Below are 26,293 nucleotides of genomic sequence, written 5' to 3' on the forward strand. Positions count from 1 at the left end.
CATGCTGGAAGGGGCTGAGTGAAGTTATAGTTCAAAACATCTTGAGGGCACAAGGCTGAGAGAGGCTCCATAAAGGATGCCTTTATTGGAGCTGAGAGTTCAGATGGCACACTGTTAGGACTGTTTTACTGGGGGATAGTCCTTACTTGGATGTTCAGCTTAATCTGGAGAAAAACTCCTACCTTGCTCCATTTAGGATAGAGTGTGTTCTCAACTTCTAAACTAGGGGAAAGCTCCGAAGTGATGTGGCACCAGATTTTGATTTGCGGGAAAGCCACTTCCACCCCACGGAGGAGGTGAGGTTGAGGGGCTTCATGGCCCCAGCACGGGCGCGGCGGCTGGAGCCCAGCACCTGCGCAATTGGGGGGATTCCCGGCCATGTCACCCCCTGGTCAGTCAATCGGCTGGCTCAGGGGGCATGGCCTGCTCTATTTAAGGCAGAACGAGGCTGGGGATCTCCCTCTTTGCTGCCAGTCAGCTGTTCCTGCTTTCCCCACCCTACTGCCCTATAAGGGCTTTGTTCCTTGACCTTGCTATGGACCTTGGTTGGTCGCCGTTGAGGGGCCTGGTAGGAATTTTTCCACTTGGAAAATTGGCACCAGCCACTTGGTTTTCACCTACCTCGTAGCAAATCATCACAACTTTCTTGGTATTGGCAGTTAGGCATTGGTATTGTTCAGTAGATGGAAGAGGGGAGGTAGCGCCATCACCTGTCCCACATATTGAAAAGTAGTCCGATAAAAGATTCTGGGGGGCGTGGCCCTGTCCGAAGCCTGGGGAGGTGAGGGCCTAAGGCACGCCCCCTAGCGGTCACTCCGAGGGAGTTCCTAGTTGATGTGCATCAGCAGGACTCCCCCTACTGGTGGTTAACCCTTAATGATTGTGTCATGTGTCATTATTTCCACTGGGGTGGGTGGGAACTCAACACGCAAAGATCTCTTATTCTGAGCCCCTTTTGAATGATGCATCTTCTCAAGATATTTACATTTCCTACTTAGATGTGGTAGGGCTTTAAAGTCAGTGAAGTGGTGAATATTTGTTATCTCTTTTTACAAACAGTTTCTTCTATTACCCACTGTGCTTACTATAAGCTTAGTCAGGAAAGGAAACAGTGTTTTGACACTTGTTAATTGCTTGCCTATGTATTCCCACCAAGCCATTAGAAGCAAGAACCTCTAACTTTCCCTTCTAAAATACTTTCTATCTGTCACTTCCTACACAGCAGTAGATTAACAAAAGGGCTAACAGGACCTGGCTTGTTCAGTGCTAACCAGAGACAACTGGCAACCCATTGTATTTCATGCCATCTACAATGTGCAAGATTTGTTTGCAGGGTGACTAAAATGGTTGCTAGTTTTATTATATGTGTGCTATGTAAATTATAAGGGCTAGTTCCTTGGGCATATTGGAACTCTGCCATCTCAGCACTGAAGAAGCCCCTACAGAAGTTCCTCCAGTGAAATAAATGGAGATGCTCACATGCTCAAGAGATACATTATTCAGCGCGGGTGGCTCTGTGGTCTAAACCACCAAGCCTCTTGGGCTTGCCGATCATAAGGTCAGCAGTTCAAATCCGCACGATGGGGTAAGCTCCCGTTGCTTTGTCCCAGCTCCTGCCAACCTAGCAGTTTGAAAGCACGCCAGTGCAAGTAGATAAATAGGTACCGCTGTGGTGGGAAGGTAAACCGTGTTTCCGTGTGCTCTGGTTTCCATCACGGTGTTCCGTGTGCCAGAAGCGGTTTAGTCATGCCAGCCACATGACCTGGAAAACCTGTCTATGGACAAACGCTGGCTCCCTCGCCCTAAAAGTGGAGATGAGCGCTGCACCTCATAGTCGAATTGGACTGGACTTAACTGTCCAGGGTCCTTTACCTTACCTTTACCTATTCACCTGACTGCATCTTAGTCTCTAGCACGGGGAACAAAACTATAAGGGACATGGATTAACATTATTCTGGCATTCTTGCTACACAATCAGTGGCTTAAATATATTGTAGTTCCAGTAATATCTGTTGTAGAAACTTTCAGAAAAGAGATTATTCTCTCTGACAAAACCAAGCTGAAATCAACTAACTACATTTGCACCTGATTAGAAACTTTTAGCCATTGGACATAAGCATGATTTTATTCTCGAAAGGTTCTAAATGGTTCAGCCGAAATGGGAAATGTTAAAATCTTTCAGCTAATAAATTCCATTACCCAGTAAAGCAATATGAGTCCTAACATTATTTTCCTTGCCATCAATAATTGCATTATACAAATTCACTCTTAAATTATACTAAAATGGGTATTGCATGATGTTAGCAGCTCCAAAGGCATCAAATTGTCACTCTTCATATAATAGTGACTTCAATATTATATTAGCCATTCTCATTCTCCTGAAATTATCCTATTCTGTAATATGATCTATAAAGCTTCCAGTCCAATTTCTGGTAACCAAAAATAATTTTTATTTCCAGAGAAATGGGTGGAAACCCAGAAAGCTACTTCATTAACGAAGATGCTCTCTGGCTGCCTCTTTTTTAGTACGGTTAATTAAAAATGACGCAAATAATGGAGAGCATTACTGTTCCCATCCTGTGGAAAACCATCAAATTATATTTTAATTTGATCCTGGCTTGTTTTTAGGAGGTAATTTAAATATTGTTTGATTTTATACCAATGTGATATATTTGACGTTAGCCGCCCTGAGCCCAGTTTTGGTCGGGGAGGGCGGGATACAAATAAAGGTTTATTATTAAGAGACTAGGGCCCTGCGAGATTTGACATCTTTCCGCAGGGCCTGCAAGACAGAGCTGTTCAACCAGACCTTTGGTCAGGGTTCAGCCTGACTCATTTCTCTTCATATAAGAACAAGAATGAAGGAGGTTCCTAGCCTGCTCATAGGTCCTTATAATATCAGTGGAAACAGTTGGTCTTGGACAGTATTAACTGCTTCCAGTTTTAACGTGAAGATTGCCACTTGTTCAGTTTTAATTTTAATTGGTTGAATTAATTGTGGGATGTATCTTAATTCACTGATCGCTTGTATTATGCGTATTGTATTATTTATATGATGTTAGCTGCTCTGAGCTCGGCTTTGGCCAGGGAGGGCGGGATACAAATAAATATTACTATTTCTAGGTTAGCAGAGTCTGTAACCTGAAGCGTATGTAAACCAAGGTACCACCACTGCATATCAAAATGTAGTATGATTCATATAGCTATTATTTTTCTCAAAAATGTATTACCCCCAAAGAACAAGTTCTATTCCTGATTTGGCCAGGATACTGTTTCAACAAATTGCATTTATATTGTAAACTGCCTTGGATGAAGGGTGGCATAAAAATTTAATAAGCAAACAAATAAAATACAAAAGTCCATTAAAATTTTTACTAGTCAGATATTCTGTGGGCACAGTTTACAAACTAAGCTGCAGAGGAAAGTTTAGGATGGCTTTCAGTTAAGTTCTCTGCAGAGTAAGCCCACTGAAATTAATGAACATGACCAAGTTAGCTCTAATAATTTCAACAGCTCTACTCTGAGTAAAACTTTGTTGAATTCCTCCCTTAATCCATGCAGATAAACACCTCTGCTATGGTTGGGTTTAATTTTAATTAAAATAATTTAAATTTAAAATAAGGACTTGAAATTCTTCATATAGTCAAAGTCCATTTTGGCATTTTCAGCAAAGGTTACTTCATGGATCTCATGTCAGAAAAAATATTACTTACTTATTTCTCTTTGTTTTAGTACTGTGATCATCATTTAAATCTTCTGCATAAGAGCCATCACTTTTATCTGCTAAAAGTAAAAAAAAAAAGTAGTTACACAAATTACAAACTTTACATTAGATTAATCAGCTAATAATTGTTTAGCTTTAGCTTTTCCTAAAGTCTATTCAGTTTCTAAAGATGTGCCCATTTATCTGGCAGTTTGGAGTTACCTTAGAACACTAGAGTTCCTGATAGATTTAGAATGATTTTAGAACAACAACATATGGCAATTTCTTGTTTTGATCGTCACACATTTTATTTAATACTACTTTTTTAAAATGAAAGGTTGTCATTTCACATTTGGATAATAAATAAAAAGAAAAATATGTTCATTTTATTGCTGACAAGTTGAAAAATTTGATAGAAGCTCCTTTCTGCCAGAAGTGTCGGTGGTATTCTTACTCAAATGTAGGGGAACTATAAAGCTTCTCTGTCATTAAACTTGACACACCGTATTGCAATCAAAAACATGCAGACATTACTGTCTCTCAAATTTAGAGGATAGCCCAAAGAAATGATCGATTCCTGTTTTGGCATAGATATTGTCTAACAAATTACAGTGGGATGTGGCTGTTTTTCAGAAGAAGTGTGATGTTTATGATCCCATTATCTATTTCTGCAATTCTGAAGCACTTTATCTTTTCTGCATATAGAGCACCACACTCTGAATAAAAATGAACTGGAGACAAACTCCAGCTCAGTTCAGTGTGGCTTGCAATTTCTAATGTGTCTTCTAAAGTCAACATGATTTCTGATAAGCAGCACACTTTTATTGAGGGGAAGGGTGAACTACTCCTATATGCCCTCCATTTTGAATATTTAAATATGAGGCTGGTCTATGATGAGAGAGGGAGTCATGGAGTAATTACAATTAAGTGTGTAAGAGAACTTTAAAATAAAAGAGTTCTCCCCAATCCAACTAGGGACTGTATCTATAGGCGCAAGGGCCCTCAAAGGTCATCTACCCTTTGTGGACACATGGAATACATTGTGATGCTGTCCCTAAAAGGTGGACACTCCAGCTGCTTCTTAAGAACCTCTAACAAATAATAGCCTACCATCTTTAGAAGCAGACAGTTCTACCATCCAACAGATAGTACCACCAGGAAGTTCTTCTTCATTGTTTCAACATAAAGTCCAATTTCTTGCAAATCTGAACCCAAATGTTTTCAACTCTCTGGAGCAGCAGAAAAGGTTTTCGGTCAGGTTGTTGAGTGAAACACCCAGGCATCGCATATTCCAACTGTGCTGGTTCAATGCAGCTATCAGGCCATGTTCAAGGTCTTGTTACTCTAAAGCCTGGAGCAACTTGGGACCAGGTTAGCTGAAAGACTGTCTGTCCCTGAATAGAGTTTAGAACACTTATGGTGAATTTTTATTCGTGGCACCACACCCTATACAATACCACAGGGTGGTGACTCAAAAAGGGCATTTTCCAACATTGCCCCTGCATTATAGAATGCCCTTCCCCCTGTCAAACATGAAGCATCAGCCAACAGTTATTTCTCTCAACTTGATGAGTCATCTTTTTGCCTAAGTTTTTCATGAGCTATAATATTGGACCCTGTTTTTACTGAATTCCCATTTTTACCTGGTTTTATGATAATAGTTTTTAGGTTGCATCTCTGTCTTTACAGTAGTGCTTCCCTCTTTTCATGTTGCATTTCTGTACACCGCTTAGAGATTTACAAAATATTTCAGAAATGCTTTTAAATAAATGAGGAATTTGCCCCATCATCTATATGGCAGCCATTCAAGTATTTGAAGATTGCTATCATATCACCTCTTAGTAATCTCTTTTATAGGCAAGAAAACAGGCTTCCATATGACTATTCCCGCTTAGACTGCAATAATTCCCTGACCTGATCTAGCAGTCAAGTCCACACATACACACAAGCCTCCTTTAAACATTGAAATATTGACAATCAGCTGTTTGGGTGGAATATTCAGCTGACTGGCAGGACTCCAAGTTTGTTTGTTTTTTACCCTCAGCCCCAGCTGCTACACATGTGATCTATTAAATCAGAGTCAGGAAATGTGACTTTAAGGTCTATGCTCACACTTTATTTCAGTCATTTTGCCCTTAATGCTGTATTCTGTGCTATGCTAAACTCACTCTTACAGGTTCAACCCCTTCTGTCAGAAAATAGGAAGTGAATTGTTCTATTTTAGTTCAGAGTCTTGGTCACATTGTATATCAATTTTCCGAAGCAGGCTGCTAAAGAAATGAATCAAGGAACACACATGCCCACATAAAACCAAACTGAACAAAATTACATTTCTTACTACCCCAGGACAATTTGCTATAATACTGCAATGGCTGAAGACCAAGGGTGCTTCCAGATGGAACCGTAACATTGCAAATGGGTCATTCGGGTATTGCAAACAGGACACTGGCAAAATGATTGGGGGGGGGGAGAGTTTTGTTTATTGAATTTTCCCTGGAAAGGGGAACACCTGATTGAATGAGAAAAGAAATACAGGCTGGCATTTTCATGTGGGTGTGGCAAAAATCTGACATGCATGAGTAGCACTGCAGTTATAGCCACTCTGCTTGACAACATAGTAATTTGTGAGGAATCAGATATGAATGCTGTATAACAAGGCACACATAAATGCACAGTAAAGCTGGGTACTATTAGTACCCAGTAGGGACTGGTGAGGCAGCATATGGGTGGGTCACTTGGAGGGGGGAAGTGTGGGCAACTTGGCACTGTGAAAGGCAGCATCAATCTGATGCTCCTGCTGTGACACACCACACCTCTGAGCGCCCTGTGACTTTCTTCCCACCTGTTTTTCTTGGCAACTGCCAACGACCCACAATATTGTGAAGCCAGGAGAACAACAGGGTCCCCACCTGCACAGCTTCACTGGCTGGTGCTCACAATACCAATAATACCTCTGTTGAGGGAGGTCCTTGCATGCAAGAGACTGAATGTGGCCCAGGTGTGGAACCATGGGCACTCCTTAAGAGTGCACACTTCACTGAAGTTATCTGCAGACATTCTGCCTGGGATTATTTTAGCAGCAATTTCCCAGTAGCTGAAAAACTAGGTAAAATTAATCCCTACAGCCTTCTAACAGAGATCGTTCTAGTTCTGATGATACTCCTCTCCCTCTCTGAACTGGGCCAGCATGTTTAAGGGAGCAGCTGCATACCCTTCCCACAGCCACCCAGCATGCCCCATACTGTATAGGTAGTCCGGTTGAAAGCACGACCAAAAAGCCAGCATTCTGTTCTTACAGTGGCTAGCCAGGTGTCTATGGGAAGCCCGTATTCATGACATGAGCGCAATAGCCTTCTCCCACTTGCAATCCTTAGCAACTGGCATTGAGAGGCTTAGAGCATCTGATACTAGATGTTATGTGCAGCCATCATAACAAGTAACCATTGATAGCCTTATCGTCTACAAATTTGTCTAAGCATTCTGCTGATGGACTTTCAACCTTCTTGAAACAAAAATAGACCTAACCTATAATAAAATATGTAATACCATACTTGATGCTTATCAAAAGAGTATATATGTAACCATTAGGAATCAGTAGTGCAAACAAAGTATTATCTTTCTCTTAAAGAAGACACAAGTTCTTTAAGTGATTTTAAGCCACAGAAGAACCTCTTAGGAAGACGTATCTGAGTTAAGCTGTCACAAGTTAGCAGGCATCTGAGATGGAACATCTCTAAAACCTTTTATCACCCCATAGGCCTCTCTGAGCTGACTAGAAAAATCGACACAGGGATAGACTTTAAAGTTACTTGTCTCTGTGTGAGAATAGATAGCTTGGATAAAGAGCATATGGAAAGCAAGCAGTTTCAAAAAAGGCACCAAAACCATCCACTTTCTGGAAGTAAACAGAGTTGGGAAACACAATGACTAACAGCAATACAAGAAATATACACAAGGGTCAGCTCTATACTTTATTCAAAACCAAATGCAAGATCTATTCCCAAAAAGGATAGGGCAAGACTGTATTGTTAAATTGGCCATAAATGTGTTTATTAATGCTGAAGCTGACTTGGTGCCAGATCAAGCTGTTAGATTCTACTGAGTTCACACTGAGTTCAAAGACAAATAGACTGAAAAACAGTTTCTATCCAAGAGCTGTGGCCCTTTTGAATGCTGTAACTCGTTAGTGTGACCTGGGAGTTTGATGGGTGTGGTGTGGGTGTGGCTGGAATGTGGTTTGTTTGGTTGTTGTTGTTGTCTTGCTTTTGTTGTTTTAAGGGATGGCATCCAATTTCGTTGCACTTTGTGCAATGTTGCACTTGTGTAATGACAATAAAGAATCTATCTATCTATCTATCTATCTATCTATCTATCTATCTATAAAAGTGAAACTGATAAAGAAGAATGACAAAGGGAAACGAAAAGCATCTGAAACTTTAGGTTCGGACACAAGTCCACTTTAACCCAGTTGAGTTATAGGGACGCTGAATGAGAATTTGTACAAGAGGAAAACCATTTCATTAATTCCTAAGTTTCTAGCTCTCTCCAGAGCACAATCCACTGGGGAGTTCTCCTGTGTGAGCCCCAATGAGTGAATGAGAGCTCCATCTGAAATATACGTTTAAACCAGTATTCTACAACTGTAAACAGTCATGGCTTCCCACAAAAAATCTTGGCACCTATAGTTTGCTAAGGCTGCTGAGAGATGTTAGGAGACTCCTGTTCCCTGAACAGAGCTACAATTACATGAATGATTGAACAACCAAGCCCTCTTCCCAGGGAATTCTGGAAATTGTAGCTCTGTGAATGGAATAGGGGTCTCCTAACAACTCTTGGCACCCTTAACAAGCTATAGTTCCCAGGTTGCTTAGAGGGAGAGGTGCCATTTTCTCCAGTTGATTAAGGGGGCCCAATGCACCATCCTGATGTCATGCACGTGACATCACGCAGCATCCTGATGTCATGTTTGCATCATCTTGAGGAGCCAGGGGGTGTTGCTGAACACCCTCTGAACATTGAGGGAGCCAGGTCTCCTCAAAAACAATATGGGGGTGAAACTGTGTCAGCCCCTAGGAACTGGCACATACGCTTTGATGGAGACTATAGCTGTTACAGTGGTATCATAGTGCTTTCAATGTATAGTGCAGATGGGGTCAAGTGTTCAGCACATTTGGAATCAATTGCACTTCAACATCCAAGTAAAAATGCTTCAGATGTGGTGTTAAGGTAAAAGGTCAATTTGACCATGAGGATAATTGCCTCAGCACACTGATTCCTCCCTACCACGTATTCTATCAATGGCATTATTATACCATTTCTACTTGTTTCTGCTGTTAAATTCCCAGGAACAAATCACTCAGCCCAAGCCCAATCAGCTTTTTAATCTGTTAGCAAAGGCTCTTTCTCAACAGCTGCCACCTGTCTATCTTTAATTCTGTCAGGGATATATAGGCAGCCTTGGACAGAGAGTTCCAAAAAAAAGTGGAGCCTTTTCAGAAAAGCATGTAAGCAAGCAATCTCGAGAAGCCTCTTTCCTAAAACGTGGGTGAAATACTGATGCCTGATTAGACACAGCATTTCTTTAAAAAGGTGGCTTCTTATTATGGAGACAGAGTCAACAATTAACAAGGAAAACCCTGCAACAAAAGACAAGATTGCTTAGCCAGATAACATACTTTCTTACACTTACATCTTTTTCCCCCATCATGGAATTCACAGAACATGCACATGTTCTGCTTAACATAAGCAAAGTGGTAGCCTCATATGTTTTCAGACCATGTCCAGTTTGGAAAACATCTAGTGCAAAAACTACACAGAATTCAAAAGAGCTTTTGTTCAAGCCCATTTCACAAAGTTCTCCATAGCTGTGGCTGCATGGTCAGTAGGCTTCCCAATTCTGGAGAAACCACTCCTGTTGTCCCTATTCAACCAATAGGTAAAAAGTATTAAAGGCACCTCCTAGACCTGCCTCTTAAAGGGGGAGGGATAACAAAATCCATCATGATTGGGAAAGGGTGTCCGCCTAACCCTAGAGACATGAACCAAGCAAAATCTGAGATGGACCAGCAAAGGCAAGACTTTGAAAAGTCAATTATAGAAGGTTATGCTAGTATGAGGTCACCACTCCTTAGCCAATGAAGGTGAACCATCAGGTAGACCAGGAAGTTGAGTGTTTCCATTGGATGCCACTTAAGAGTAATCTTATTATCAGGAATTAAGACTCATAAAAGTCGATCTTTTTGTTTTGGCGGCCAAAAAGATCAGAAAGAAGACCCTGGACAATATAGCAGTGAACTGTAAGACCATTATTTGTGGTGTGACACTCTTTTTGCTTGTATTTATTGTTGATTCAGATTTGTCATGGCCAATGGCTAGTACAATAAAGTTATTTGGATTGGATTGGATTATTGGGAATTCGGGAATTCTTGAGGGGAATTAGAGGATCTAGCAGGGCCTAGGGATCTCTAGCTCTGAATCTCCTGAATTAGAGGGTTGAACTAGATGGCTTACATGGCCCCATCCAACACTACAATTCTATGAATGAGTAGCACATAAGCAAGCAGGAAGACAAGTCTAAAGTGGAATCTCTCCCCCCCCCCACACACCTTCCCCAGTATTGTCTGTTTTGACTGGCAGCAGTTCTTCAGAGTCTCAGGTAGAGGTCTTGCATTTCATTTCTGATCCTTAACCCTTCTTTTTAGAAGGAACAGAATGTGAGATGCATTGCATTGAAAAGCATAATGCACACCCATGAAATGAGCTTATGACACCTTCATGAATATCAGTGAGCATAAATTGTTACACAAATGTGCAATCTTTTTAATTATTTTCATTCATGCATTCATTTCAAGCACATTTGATTTCATGCAGGAAGAGATGCTATTAACCTATAATGTTCTGATAACTATGGTTAGTCTCACTTTTGTCCACCGCGGCAGTCTAATTAAAGTTGTAATAACACCACAATTCAGTTCAATGGGACACTTAAAATGTAGTTTATTTGGGCTGTTTATCTTGTGAGTTAAAGGGTGCACTGACCATTTTTCTGGCCTTATCTATGTTACGACATATACTAATAAGAACTCTAGGTGCAGTTGGCATGGGAAAATGGCCTGGTTATATTCCCTCTCCCCCTTATTTCAAGGGGACAGAGCCATTTCTTTTCCCCACCAACTATATTTATTTATATATTGCTAGACATACACCTTCAGTTCTGGACCCACTTGGTTCTGCTCTGAACCATCAATTCCCAGTTGATCTTCATCTCTTGCTTCCATCCATGACCAGCACCAAGCCCCAAGATCTTAACTCCAAGCCCTATTGTCAGCTCTCACTGGAGCAGGTCCTGGGCTCTTGTCAGTGCCCTCCCTGCTCGAATGTGGTCCCCTTGGCAATTCCATGCCAAGGCTTTATGTCTAATATGCTTTGCACCCAACCTGTTGCCAGAATGTTTGGTTTTCTGACACGGTAAGCCTAGCTACAGTGCAAACAAACAACTCCATAAAGGTTATCTTGAATGTGGTTGTTGTTTTTTTTTTTTTGGGGGGGGGAGTTTGCATTCTCTGAGGGTGGTGCAGTGGGGATATTTTTTATGACAATGTTGAAGAAAATGGAGAAGCCCATGTTTGACAGAACTCTGTTACTATATTGAATTTCATTATGAGCATAACTAGTAATAAGCAGTCTGACCAAACTGCGGGAGGCAGTGGAAGACAGGAGTGCCTGGCATGCTCTGGTCCATGGGGTCACGAAGAGTCGGACACGACTAAACGACTAAACAACAAAGTAATAAGCAACAATTTGAGTTCACCACTTATGTCATCATCAGACACAACAAATTAAGAACTTTGTTCTTGAAACAACTGTTGAAACATAAATGATCAGAGATTTTGCACGAGCATTGCTGTTACATTAAATATTCTATATATCTACAATAAAGTTACTTATGGTTATTTCATACCTTGACTTCGATAAAATATTCATACTAGAAACAGTATCAATCCCAGTTATTGCTGTTTTAAATGCCCTTCAGAAAGGACATATTTTCATGATTTCAATTAATGTTCAAAAGGGGATTGAAATATATTGTTCTAATGTCACTGCGGGTATACCTCACTTAAGCCAGCATAGCTGCACATAAATGACCCCATTTGTTATAGCATCTCCGTGTGGGATTAATATGAGTGATTTCATATCAATCATCATAAGAAATAATAAAAATAGCAAATAGATATATAAGAACTTAATATAAAATGACTTTTCTTCTTCTGATCTATAAATAGTGTCTTTGGGGAAAGCTTTAGCTCATTAGTAGTTTTTGGCTAATTAAACAATCTATGGCCTTTTAAACTGTGGGGTAGCATTGTAGTTGTTTGTTACTACATTGTGCATTTCTGTGCCTATATTGTAAACTGCCCTGAGCTCCACAGATGAAGGATGGTACAGGCGGCAACCATTTCGCATGGGAGTTCCGTTCCCGGCTCCCGCTTGCATCAACAGAACACGTATAAGCATGCCTCGCCCCATTCCACCCCGCCCCACCTCTGTTCCACCCCAGTTCTGCCTCCTTCCGGGTCCCAAAGGACCCACGCATCAACGACCGCACGTCAATTGGACTCATCTAAAATGGTTGCCGCCTGTATAGAAATTTAATAAATAATCATGGTAGTATAGCAGAGTACATGCCTTGCAGCCAGAAGATCCCAAGGGGACTTTGGGCAAGATCCCTGCCTGAAACCCCAAAGTGCTGCAGCCAGTCAGTTCAGATGGATCACTATGAGAAAACTTCCTATGCATCTATAGGATTTACTGCCTGCTTGGGACTTGCAGCTCACACACGGGCTGTGTTTGACTTGGTGACTGACAAGTTGTGCAGGCGGCTTGATCATCCTGGAATAAGCTCTAAAAGAAAGTTGCATCTTGGTTGCATAAGCGCAACAAGGAAAATATGTATGCTCGAAGGTGTTTCCTTCCTAGCAAAAGATGAGCGAGCACTGCTGATTTGCCCACCAGTACTAGACTTTAAAAATATTGCATCAATACACACACAGACACATACATATATAGAACACATACAATTTAAAATATATCTGAGCTCAGCAGCAATAATTCTTTCTTAGTGCCAAGGATGTCTTTAAGAAGTCTCCGGTGTCTGAAGATTGACTAACAATACCATGTTTTGGACGGAAGTACCTACATTTCTGCCAAATCTTCCATCATTCCAGCGAGATGGATCTTTGAGATTTGTTTCCTACAGCTGGGTTAAATAATCATTTATTACAAGACAGCTCCCCTGGGCAGCATAGTCAATAAAACATTTGGATAAAACAAGCTACGCTGGGGCATTTCTGATAAGAACAAATGAAATATAACTGCATGGAAGACAAAAGAAGGCAGATTTGAGCTAGCATCCTAAGTCTAATTGCATTTTGGCAGTAGTGAAACCCGCCAGGCCTGCTTCCATTTAAACATGTTTAGGGTCAGGTTTTAAAAATAGGTTGACATAAAGAATTCTTGGCTCCCTGATCACAACAGGTGGGTGCCCATCTTAACATAATTTATCTATTGAAACATTTCTATGTTGCCTTTTGCTCCACAAAGGAGTTTACAGAAATAAATATTTTAATAAAATAAACTTTGATTTTTAAAATCCAGAATTATATATAATATAGAGGAGTGACATCTGGTACAATGAAAATACATTAAAAGCTTAGAAGAATAAAACTGTTTTAACTACCTAGCTAGAAACCATGAATGCCATTCTAACCTCTCTTGATACAAAATTTCACAAGTGGGGCACTGCCACCAACGAGGCTCTATCTCAAGTTTCCTTCAACCACCCTTCTCTTGGTGGTAGTAAGGTCTCCATAGATTATCATAACTGATAAGAAGGTCTACGTAGGAGGAGGAAATTCTTCATTTAACCTGGTCCCAAGCCATTTGGGGTACTCCAGTAATAACCAGCAATTTGAATATTAGACCTTTTAGTGTAAATCGGAACTGATGAGGAGATCATTCAAAGATCAGATGCCGAACTAACACAAGATCAACATTCAAGTTACGATCATTTGACATTCAACTTTGCATATTTCATGGCCATCATCTCAGATCTAAATAGACATCTTTTAAATTTAAATAGATGAAAATAATCACAGCATTAGTTACTTGCTGAAGTTTCCAGTTTGCGTTTATGAGGGGGGTCTTCAATGATTCTGTTAATATCACCACGATTCTTTAGATCCACAGGCTTCTCCCATACTGACAACTGCATTGTAGGGTTGAAGAAGAAGACTCGGTCATCTCCAGTCCAGACTATACACCTATTTCAATCAACAAACTAGGCTTAGAGAATCTCAAATACAGTGTGGGAAGAAAGATATTTCTTGCAGTGCTAATTCTAGTCTTATGCTGGCGTTCCCAGCCATGGTTCTAAAGAAAGTAGGTCTATGCATGGTGACCCCACCTGCTGCATTACATTCCCATTATCTGGCCAGGCTGTGTAGATTCTCCTTGCAATTTGGAACAATGATTGCACACAGAGCTTTCATGTGTAAAAAACAGTTCCCCACTTCAGACCTTCTCCCTCCAATGTGTGGAGGGGAGCACAGTTGAGTAATATGGACACAAAGGATGGGTTGGGCCAATATATACAGTTGGGGCCAGCATGGTGCTGAACAGAATATGACTTTGGTATTTTCCATAAGTGAATGCATATTCCATCCATAGTTCCACATTCATGTGCAGCTGTTGGAGGCTGCTGACTTGTTCACATCAGTGCCATGGTGAGGGCTATTTAACCCTTACCCCTTGGCCATTTTCCAAATAAATGTCACCTCCCCAGAGCTGCTGCTATCCCAAGAATGATAAATACAATTTCCGCATATTGGGGAGGACAAATTTGGTCATGGTAATGGTACACGGCAGCAAAAGCTGAACACCGCTGCCGCCACCGTTGAACTAATAGGCAACCTGCCCACCATGACTACATTTTAGAAGATCTGTCATGGATTTGTCATGTATAGTTTGGCCCTTAAAAAAAAATCCATAGACCCAATAATGTATTTTTATACAAGCACGTCATGCAATAATAGGATGTAAACTTTGCAAAAGCTGGGTCCCCAGCAGGGCTGTTGGAAGAAATTTCATTGTTTCATGACCCTGGTATATGTTAAGAAATCATCACTCACAATTATCAGCACATTTTCACAACTAGTAATTGTAATTGCCATAATAATAGGTTACTACTGCAACACAATATGGTAAAGAAAGAAATACTTTTTTTTAAGGCCATGGTTCATTTCTAAATTGATGCAGGCTGGTGGGTCAAAGGAGTCTCCAGCTGTTTTGCATGATATATGCCGTATATAATTAATCTACCAGCTATATTTATCAATCCATGCCAGGGGTGGATGGGGGTGGAACGAACAATAACCAAATATACATTGTACAAACATTTAGAAGGGTTTATAAGGGTAGGCATCACTAGATTCATTTTACTAACAACTGAAATGAATCTAAAATCTAATAGAAAACCAGCAGATTTTAGATAACAAAGTTAGTTTTGGGATTAAAGCAGATTTCTAAAATCTGAACTTCAGAGTATGAATATAAGTGTCATTGGAAAAATATATATTAAACTTGCACAAAATGTTATTTTATTACCAATCATAAATACTCCACAGGGGCACAAAAAACCCCTTAAGCTCTTATCTGTATGGTAGGTGTCAGATGGAGGAAGGAAGCTAGATTTCAGAATGAAAGCTTGCATATAAATGAAAGATTAATAAAGATTAAGCAGTAGGAAGATGGAATTAGTTTTCACATAATAAATTAGGAGTAATTAAATTACAGCAAAATGTTACTGAAATTATTAGTAATACCTAATGGCTTTGGAAAGAAATCTACTGGGCAATTTTCAAACATGTTATCTGTGATAAAGGATTTTTTCATTTCCAGATTAAAGAAGAAAAGACTTAGTTTAAAATTATTGTTCTTGTTGAACTATGAATTGGATAAACATTTTTTCCTGTGATTTTTGTAATAATGTTCAAGGGAAATTTTATGATTGTTTTTGTGCATGTTTCGGAAGCGTGGTTCTTAATTCCACTACCAACCCTGTTAATCAGCTCAGAAACTGTAAGCACATCATTGACCAGGTTTTTAGCTCACAGTAGATCACACTGAAGTTGATAGAAAGCTTAAGGAGCAGAAAGCTAAAGTTCTATAAATATCATGGCCATGGAAGCATGTACATTAAGGAGCCAGCATGTGATGTGAGAACAGGAGGATAAATCAGTACTTAATTGATTTAACATAAGACTAAACGTACTGTCTCAGTAAAATAAATATCTGGATTATATGAAGAATAATATTGAGTGCCACCAATGAATGCATAAACACTCATATTATTAGTGTCAGTAACAATTAGGGGCAAAGACCTCTGCATATGGCTTTCTATGGATGTTCTCATATACCAGTTAAGAATTTGTAAGCCTTTCCTCCCATGCCCTATAGCTAATCGAAACCATAGAGCTGCTATTAAGCTTGAGTGGGGCTGGCACAGCATCCTGCCTGTCTCTTCACAACCAATGGGACAGTTTTGGACAAAGGAAAATGGCAGCCTCAGACAAATGAGCAGGCCTCACAAACTGCTTTGAATTAACAAATAACCGCAGGGGATCCTGATCACTGATCTTCCAAATCATCTCAAGATAAGCTGTTTGTTCAGCTCAAAGCAAAGGGCTAAAACTGGAGAAACTCAAAAGAATGCTCGAGGAACTAAATATTGGCAAATTTCAGCAAGAACTGAGCTGATCCACACCTCTCAAATGGACTAATGTGCACATCCGCTGGCTTTTGCACTTTCAGAATGTTCAGGTGCAATTCTTGACTTTAATAATAATAATAATAATAATAATAATAATAATAATAATAATACTTGATTATTTATACCCCACCTGTCTGGCTGGGTTTCCCCAGTAAAATACTAAAATACAATAATTATTAATATTATCAAATATTAAAAATTTCCCTAAACAGGGCTGCCTTTAGATGTCTTCTAAAAGTCAGTTGTTTATTTCTTTGACATCTGATGGGAGGGGGTTCCACAGGGACTAAATCAAGATACATGCAAGAATGCAGCTTTAAAGAGAAAATATATTTAGAAATGCATATTTTGCAGGAAAAAGTAGGCATTTTAAAGTAGGACTTAAATAAATATTAATTTTTTGGTGCAGATTATTGTTTTCTAAATGCATAAATTAGTGCAGAAATGGGGGTATTAATGAACTTATGGGTGAACAGAGGCAAAAGTGCTTGAAATAGATTGATTCACCTATCCCTAGAACTATGAAGTGGCACAGCCTATCAGATCTATGAAGACAAGAAATAGCTGGGCTTTCTATTTTGCGGTGGGGGTGGGAAGGCTTGCAACTGTACTTATTATGCTGATTTTATTGCTTGGCTTGTATTGTTCATTGTATTTTATGGTGAACTACCCTAGCAGCCCCTTAGAAGGAATATAAGGATATGAACTAAATACATAAAATAAAAGCTAATAAATATTCAGAGCTGTAGATAAGTGTCCCAAATAAGATACAGTTTTCAAGCAGTTAGAGATAAGGGTGGGTGAGCCCTCTGTGGATGGCATTGGAAATAAGCTGAGCCATGTTCCAAACAATCAGGAAACGGTCTAATTCATTTCCAAGCCAAGCCATATTTTACCCCTGATCCGCATCCACTAAAACAGAAAGTGGGAAGAGGGCCCCCCAACTCCTGCAGAATAATGAGGCAAGAAGATTCTTAACACCTGAGGCACAATGGGAATGTGCCACTACCTGCCTACTCCCTGCCATCATGGCCATTTCTTTTCTTTTCTTTCTTTCTTTGATCCATTTATTGATGTTTCAATGCATGTATTATTTACATAGAATTTCATATTTTTCATTTTTATACATTCAAATTTTCTATTATATTTTAAATCCACATTTAGTTTTTACTTAATTATTCCATGCTTTCCCCCCTCGTGACTCAAAGACTTCCCTCCACCCGTGCATGACTTCCTAGCTTTGTTTTAAGAGTTATTATTGTGTTTGTACTGTGGTAATTTATTTATTAAACAGTTGTTCTTGTATTTCTATCTATATTGACTTTGTGAGATCAATTGATTGATTGATCTCATGGCCATTTCTTTTTGCCTGCCCCGGGGCAACACTGTGCTAGAGGTGCCAACTCATGGGGCCCAAACTACTTTGCCCCCCATATCTTTGGGGAAGGGGCGCTCCCCTCCCCAATGTCGAGGGGGCAAAGGAAGCCGAGCACAGAGCCGAGCACAGCACAGTTTCAATGGCTGGCTCCTCCTCCTCCTTCTGCCTTGTAGGAGGCCAAGCGCAAGGGAGGAAGGCCACTGGCCATTGAAGACAATTTTGCACATTCTACTTTACTATTTTGCTTTTGCTATGGAGGAATACACATGAAAGTAGAAGACAGCAGGCATTTATCTATTCACTGTCAGTGAACTCAATGTAATATACACTGTAATATACATATACAATGTTTGCCGTGGAGCCAACACATTGAGTTCTGAGAGCTAATTCTAAACTAAAGCGGGAAACCCTCAGTCTTTTAAGTAGTGAGATGTTAAGAGATGCACAGGAGTATAATCTTCTGAAGCCTTTTTGCCAATAAAATTCTTGATCATTTCCCTGTCCTGGAAATTTTGATCATTCCACAATTCATTCTCTCCTCTGTTTCTAAATTCCACTTCTCTGGTCTGTGTTTTCACTGCCATGCATAATAAGAGAATTGATTACCACCAAAAACACACATTCATTGTGTGGACCGTTACCACTGGGCTGGCTGAAGTCGAGGTATTTATTTAATAAAAGCAAGGTAATAGCTAAAATAGAAACGGTCCTTTTCCATATCTAACTGAAAAACCTAGCAAGCCCCTCTGGAGAGGTGCTTAGAAATGGATCCAAATGGCAGCTCCCTCTAGAAATGCCTTCACTTTCTCACTTCTAACCCAATTTGACATTTAATTTAACCATTATCGGTCTCATCTCCCAGAATCGCACACTGCTTGTCCCTATTTGGCATAATAAAGGTTTCAATTATCCAAATGCAAAAGTATGGTAATTTGTTTCACTCACAGGACACTAATTAAAAAAGGTGGCGATAGAAGAATTTTATATATAAAATCTTCTGAAAAGCTACAATACTAAGCACACTGAATCAGATTTAAGTACCATTGTGTTCAGTGGGTGTAGGGCTGACATGTTTAGGATCACACCGCAAAGGGATAAACTTCAGAAAATAGTTCTTCAAGCACTAATTATTTGATGTGACAAACTTCTGTTTTTTTTAATCATCTTCATCTGAGAAAGTGGGGTTTAGTCCACAAAAATGGACAGCACAGTTAATAGTCTTCAAGATGCCACAAGGCTCCTTCCTCGATAGTTAAGATTAGCTTTTTAAAAGCAAAACTCCTGGTTTATAGCTTCAGTTTAACTTGGATTATTACCTTCTGTATCACACATTCTTCATTCATTTTGCAGCAGCAAAATGTCCTCCACTGATTTAAAAGCCAAGAGGGCAAGTGGTCTTTGAGGTAAACCTATGTCTGATTTTTTTGTTTTGTTTTAATCTGCAATGTTAAAAGTTCATATCTGCTAGAGATGAAATCTATTGTCTCCTCAGTGATTAATCTACTGAGCTGATTATTCTACGCATGTGTAGTTAGAAGTTCCACTCTGTTCAGTGGGGCTTACTCCCTAACCAATGTAGGCTTGCAGCTTTAACTATAAAGACCCTAGAGCAGCAGCTGAACCCTAAATAATTTAAAGCTCTATTTTAAATAAGGCATTCCAACAAGCCTCCCCCCCCAAAAAAAGGACTGTGGTTTTCAGGGAGCACACAGAAAAATTACAGGGATTGTCTCTGGAAAGTATAGGGCTGCCATACGTCCAGATTTTCCCAAACATTCAAAGGCGGAATTGGCATCTGGGGGGGATTTCTGAAAGGCAGCACTTTGTCCTGGATCTTAGGGAAGTCAATTGAAAAATTGCGTTTTTTGCAAACTTTTTGAAATATGGCAAGGCTAGGAAAGAAGGAACACCTGGATCACATGATAGTGCTTGTGACTGAATCAAATGCTAGTTAAACAGCATCAATGCTGAGGAAAATAAGTATTGTCTGGAGGGAACAAGAAATATCAGCAATAATTGAATCATAGAGTTGGAAAGAACCAAAGCAATTGCCTCTCAATTAAAGGGATCTAAGTAGGGGTGGGGTGGGGGGTTCCTTTTGGAACTTGCATTCTTAAACTTGTTTATAAATGATATGAAGTTTGGGGTGAGCAGTAAAAGGTCAAGTTTGCTTATGACACCATTATTCAGGGTATTAAAAAGAATTGCAAGGAGCTCCAAAAGAGTATCTCCAAATGTGATAAAACAGAATTAAAATGACAAATGAGGTTCAATGTAGGCAATTATAAAGTGATGTACAAGGAGGTAAAAAACATCCCAACCACATATACCGAAGTGGCAGTGACTGATCAGGAAAGAAATATTGGGATCATGATAGATAGCTTGATAAAAATTTGAGCCAGTGTGTCACAGAGGAGAAGGAGGTGGAGGAGGAGGAGAGGGAGAAGAAGAAAGGCAAATTCCATGTTAGAATTTTAAGCATTTAAAAATAAAATTGTCGCTTTTATAATGCCTAACACGAAAAATTTATAGAGCAGTCACACTTGGAATGATACTGCAGTTGCTGTGAATCACAGGGGGTGAGAGTACTGTTGCACTTGGCGTCTGGGGAACACAAGCAGTGTGATTGTACCAATATCCTGCTTGCAGGCTTCCCATAAACATCTGGTTGGCCACTGCAAAACTGGATTGATCTTTGATCCAGTAGGAATCTTATTCTGTTCTTGTCTAGTACAAACCCCTGCTGATGCAGAAACTCCTGAGAGGTGGCCATCCAGCCTCTAATTAAAAATCCCTTACACAGGGAAGACTACTTCCTTCCAAGGCCATCTATTTCAGGAGCAACGTACATAACCATTAGCCAACCAATTCACTGTAAACACAAAGAAGACCCTAGTGGCATTTTAAGAACTAAGGGTGTGATCTTATTAGGACTTACTTAGGATTACATCCCATTAACTGCTGTGGGACTTCCACTTAAATGTGTATAGGGAAAAGCTGTAACACCTTTATTGTGGTATAAAATTTTGTGGACTAGAGTCCACTTCATCAAATGCATAAAGCATGAGCCTCAGTTGGGAGATATACATAGATATAGCAATTAATATAGATAGATGATAGATAGATAGATAGATAGATAGATAGATAGATAGATGATAGATAGATAGATATAGATAAATGTAAAGGACTGTTACAGACTGTACCTTTGCATTTCACAGTATTTTAGCTCTGCTGTTTACATTTCCTCCGTGTGTGTGTGTGTGTGTCTCCCATCTGCCTGCCCATCCATTCATACCCATATACACAGGTACACCTCACAAGGCTATAGAGCAAGTGTGACAAACTTTTAACCCTCCAGGCATTGCTGAAATATGGCTCCCATCACACACAGTAAGTGTGGCTAATGAGCAGGGATTATGGGAGTTGTAGTTCAGCAACATGTGGAGGACCAAAAATTCTGGTATATAGGAAACCTGGTATATAGGGAAATAAATTGTGACATCAAGCTATGAACAGTTTGACTCTATTAAACAGGATTTCAATACACTGTGGATTAATAAAAAGGAACTGAGGTGTATTATGAGGTTTAAAACTACCACGTAGGATGCAGAGATCCAGATTTTGAACCACTAAGAACAAGGAAAAAGGAAATATGTTGCTTTTTAAAATAATTCATACATCCAGTCTAAATATCTTCATAATGGCACACACATTCCTCTAAGCAAATGCAATGACCTATTTATGTTCTTTTAATGTACCTAGAAGACAGAAAACGTCATTTTCCTTTAGGTATTTTGCCTGTATGTGAATTGTGAATATGATGCATTAGTTGCTATGACTATTCCATGGCCTTGCAGTATGCCATAAATCATAGAATTGTTGAGATGGAAGTGACCCTAAGTATCATATAGTCCAATCCCCTAAAATGCAGAAATCTCAAAACATGGTCCCCCATCCAATTTGGAACCAAACCGGACCCTGCTTAGCTTTGCAACTGTGCTAGCTGCACTGCTAAGGGGAGCAAATATGGGTGGGGCAGGCTGCACAGAAGCAATCAGAAACTCACCTTTTAATCTGCTTTAAGCTATACAACCTGGAGTCCCTCTCAGAATTCATAGAATCATAGAATCATAGAATCATAGAGTTGGAAGAGACCACAAGGGCCATCGAGTCCAACCCCCTGCCAAGCAGGAAACACCATCAGAACACTCCTGACATATGGTTGTCAAGCCTCTGCTTAAAGACCTCCAAAGTAGGAGACTCCACCACACTCCTTGGCAGCAAATTCCACTGTCGAACAGCTCTTACTGTCAGGAAGTTCTTCCTAATGTTTAGGTGGAATCTTCTTTCTTGTAGTTTGGATCCATTGCTCCGTGTCCGCTTCTCCGGAGCAGCAGAAAACAACCTTTCTCCCTCCTCTATGTGACATCCTTTTATATATTTGAACATGGCTATCATATCACCCCTTAACCTCCTCTTCTCCAGGCTAAACATGCCCAGCTCCCTTAGCCGTTCCTCATAAGGCATCGTTTCCAGGCCTTTGACCATTTTGGTTGCCCTCCTCTGGACACGTTCCAGTTTGTCAGTGTCCTTCTTGAATTGTGGTGCCCAGAACTGGACACAGTACTCCAGGTGTGGTCTGACCAGAGCAGAATACAGTGGCACTATTACTTCCCTTGATCTAGATGCTATACTACTATTGATGCAGCCCAGAATTGCATTGGCTTTTTTAGCTGCCGCGTCACACTGTTGGCTCATGTCAAGTTTGTGGTCAACCAAGACTCCTAGATCCTTTTCACATGTACTGCTCTCAAGCCAGGTGTCCCCCATCTTGTATTTGTGCCTCTCTTTTTTTTTTGCCCAAGTGCAATACTTTACATTTCTCCCTGTTAATTCCTGCTCTTGTTTCCGAATGACATCCCAGCCTATGCCTGGTAATGTCACATCAACCACAGAAGCATGGAGCCAACCTACGAGTGGAGAGGGTTGGGGATCAATTCCAGGTTTTTACTGGGTGTAGTAATATTTCATAAATATTTTGATTTCCTATCTAAATAGGCATGAATTAATAAGATGCTCCTTAAAGGATTGCTCCATGTTTCAGTGTGATTCTGTGATAGATTATCAGGTGGAATCAGCTTGATGTTAAGTGTCAGGTTATTATTATTATTATTATTATTATTATTATTATTATTATTATTATTATCAGATTGAGTCTCTATGGTTCTATTGGGTATTCTGCCATGATTAATGTTATTCCTTTGTGATATTATGGATTTTTTTACAGCATTGTTATGAATCAGAGTTCTGAATTAAGGTTGGGATGTTAGAACCGGGAAATAGCCAGACTGATGTGTGATTAAGATGGGAAACAAGTGTGTAGTAAGAGTTGCCGTGGACCCACAGATAAGCCTCTGTTATTAGCATATGTGAAAGCTAATTAAATCAGGCAGACATCTTAAGACATGACCCCTCCTTAATCCTAGGAAATTAACATGAGTCAGGCACTAATTGAGTGAGGCAAGCTTCCTTGAGATGATAGCCTGGTAGGGAGCATGGGATAAACAACTGGGAAGTTCAGAGCATCCAAGGGGCTAGGTGTGAAAAGCAGAAATTGAATAGGCTTCTTCGCTTCTTTAGGGGATAAAAGTTGAGAGTTTAGAGTGACACAGAGGAGTTAAGGAACAGGTACTAAGCAGTGGGCTGGAGAGTCAAAAAAGCAGGATGCTGGTGCCTGTTTTGAATCCAATGTTGTGGCTATGGGAGAGGTCAGAATCTCTTGGAATGTAATGCTGGAGATCCCTCCACTGGATTCAGCTTGTATATATTTGCAAATAAACCATATATCATAAAGGCACCACAGACTCCGCTGTGCCTAACTGTCCAGAAGGGAACACAGACTCTGGTTAGCACGACTGGTACCCCTGGAATTTCATACGGCTTGGAGATTGGAGTGGCATGTAACTTTATGGAAGCATGGAAGTTGTCATGATAACAACAGCTAAAAATGGGAATCAGCATGATGCACAAATGGAAGTGTTTTTCTCAGGAAACAAAACAGATCCCAGATGTCCCTAGACTTTTTATCTGAGCTGCTGTGTAACTGACAGCACAATCCTGTGCATGCTTTCCTGGAAGTAAGTGTCACCAAGTTCAAGGAGACATGCTTCTAGTTACGTGTACCATAATTTTGAGATTTTGGTATATATATTAAATCTTATTTTTTTCCAGTACTTAATGTGGACTTTTAACTAGTCATCCATTCAGAATTTTAGGAATAGAGCAGGTTTAAATACAAAAATGTATTGATTTCATTTTTTTGTACAGTTATGAGACCAGTAGCAAAAAGTTGCAGTGATAGTTTCGGAAGGAAGATTGTGAAACATGCCATTATTTCCAAGATATTTGTTTCTCCTCTGTTTAATTGGCCATGGCAAAACAAACCCTCCATTTGGGTGGCAATAGTGCTGATAGGATGAGTGAAACTATCTGGAGTAGATATGCTTACCATGGAGATCCTGGCACAGGAGTGGATGCCACAGGCTTGTTGCCATTTGAAGAATTGTCATCGTCTGGGAGCAGTTTTAAAGGGTGATTCTTCACATGGAAAAATAGAGAGATTGATCAACAAAAGACATGTTTGTTAAGTATAATTGGTTTAATTGACACAGAAATGGAAAATGCCTCTGCATTAATGAAGGTTCAACATTCAATCTTTAGAGTTGGTAATTAACAAATTGTTGTTTTCTGCTAGCTAACGTGTGAGTGTTGTAACCTTAGTTCAGGTGACAAAGGTACTGAGTTGCAAATAGCCATTTTGGATGGTGTTGCCTTTAGTATTTTGTCTCAAAACACTGTGGAGTGAAGATGTAAATGAAGCTCTCAATGAAAACAGCTCCAAGTGAAATGGAGAGAGAGAGAGAGAGAGAGAGAGAGAGAGCTTATAGGTCTGTTTGGATTTTTTCATATTTTGTAAGATGCTGAACTGATTATGCTTGGTCAAGCATATGTCTTACGGATAATTTGGCTGTATCTTTGGTTATTTTGTTCTGTTTTGAAGAATTCTTCAAGTAAAACTTTGAATAATATTTTTATGGGTCTTGACAATGTTTATTTCCAAAAAGAGTCATTTATTATGCATCCACTCACTTCATGCTTCACAATATTAATATCTGCAATAATCATTATACTACGTGCTTCACTTCAACTTGCAGTCTCTATTGAAATTAAGCATATGCTATTTTGCACTCATACAAACAATACATCAACCTATAAGGAACTTAGCAGGGAGCAATAAACAATATAAAAGAACTAGAAAGAGATGAATAGAAAGGTAATTGTAGTCCTGTACTTAATCTTGATAATAACATACTAATGTACAAAATACAAAAAATGTGTGTATAGATAAAACAATTGTCAGGATTGTTACAGAAAAGAACCACTCTACATCAGATGTTATGACTCAATCCTATTGTGCATTTCAATTAAATTATTATTTTACCATTCATTTATTTGCAACAATCACAACTAGTTCCATTTCCATTTCAGGTGGGGTGGGGATGTTATTGTTATTTATTGTTTATAAGCCACTTTGGGAGTCATTTGAATTAAAAGCGGCATAGAAAAATAATAAATCCAATCACATTATGCTAGGTTTTAGGTGAGAAAAAGTATTTGAACCTAGGTCCATTGAATTCCAGAAACCTTATTCACTGCGCCACACATTAATTTATAAATTGCTCTGTGATGCTTCTTCAATGTCACCCTATTATTACTTTCCTAAGGGGCAATCCTGTGCAACAAAATACAATAAATAAACCGGAATGTACGTGGTATAAAAAAATTACAGGGTTTCAGCAGAACATTTTGGAAATGAAGCAGTACGACCACCCTGAAATGTTAGCAGGCATAAACAGTACTGAAAGTGGAATCATATATAACTGCCCCAATATGAGCACAACTCATCATTAATGCCCAATAAAAAGGACATCTGAGTGCCCCCCTTAACCTTTCACAGGATTTGACTTTTCCACATGCTAAGCACCTCACGCGGTTGTACAAAATGCACGACAGCATTTATCTATCCAGTTCCACAGTCACAACTTTTATGAAGGTCATAGCCTGTTCATTTATGCTAGTGGCTTAAAGAATGAGTGAGTGAATAGAAGGAGAAGGCAGGTCCATAAAGGGCTACAGCTTGACAGTGCTTTTTCTTTAAGCACTGTAGGACACTTAGAGAGTGCTCTTCAAAATTACTTCACGGATTCTTGTAGCATTTAAGAGTGCCTCTGCAGGCCAGTGGAGAGATGAAGACACAGAGCAATGTTGATGTGAAACATGTACTTCCATAAATCCACAAGGACTCTGCAAGGCCTATGGAGAGGCA

The 26,293-nt window shown here is 39.7% G+C and overlaps 1 protein-coding gene across 2 annotated transcripts in view; it reads right to left on the reverse strand.

Moving 5' to 3' along the window:
• The window catches only part of TCERG1L (transcription elongation regulator 1 like), a 185,531-nt gene that overhangs the window by 13,120 nt on the left and 146,118 nt on the right, over window positions 1-26,293 (reverse strand). Inside the window, exons 7-9 of one of the 2 annotated variants that reach the window (XM_082222900.1) lie at window positions 24,416-24,504; window positions 13,868-14,022; window positions 3,714-3,780 (exon numbers count right to left, since the gene is read on the reverse strand). In XM_082222900.1, coding sequence (XP_082079026.1) covers window positions 3,714-3,780; window positions 13,868-14,022; window positions 24,416-24,504 — 311 coding nt within the window. Of the gene's footprint in view, window positions 1-3,713; window positions 3,784-13,867; window positions 14,023-24,415; window positions 24,505-26,293 lie in introns of both variants that reach the window. The other variant, XM_082222899.1, reaches the window with a different exon arrangement.

This window comes from Podarcis vaucheri, assembly GCF_965113315.1.
Source record: "Podarcis vaucheri genome assembly, chromosome: 5".
Taxonomy (NCBI): domain Eukaryota; kingdom Metazoa; phylum Chordata; class Lepidosauria; order Squamata; family Lacertidae; genus Podarcis; species Podarcis vaucheri.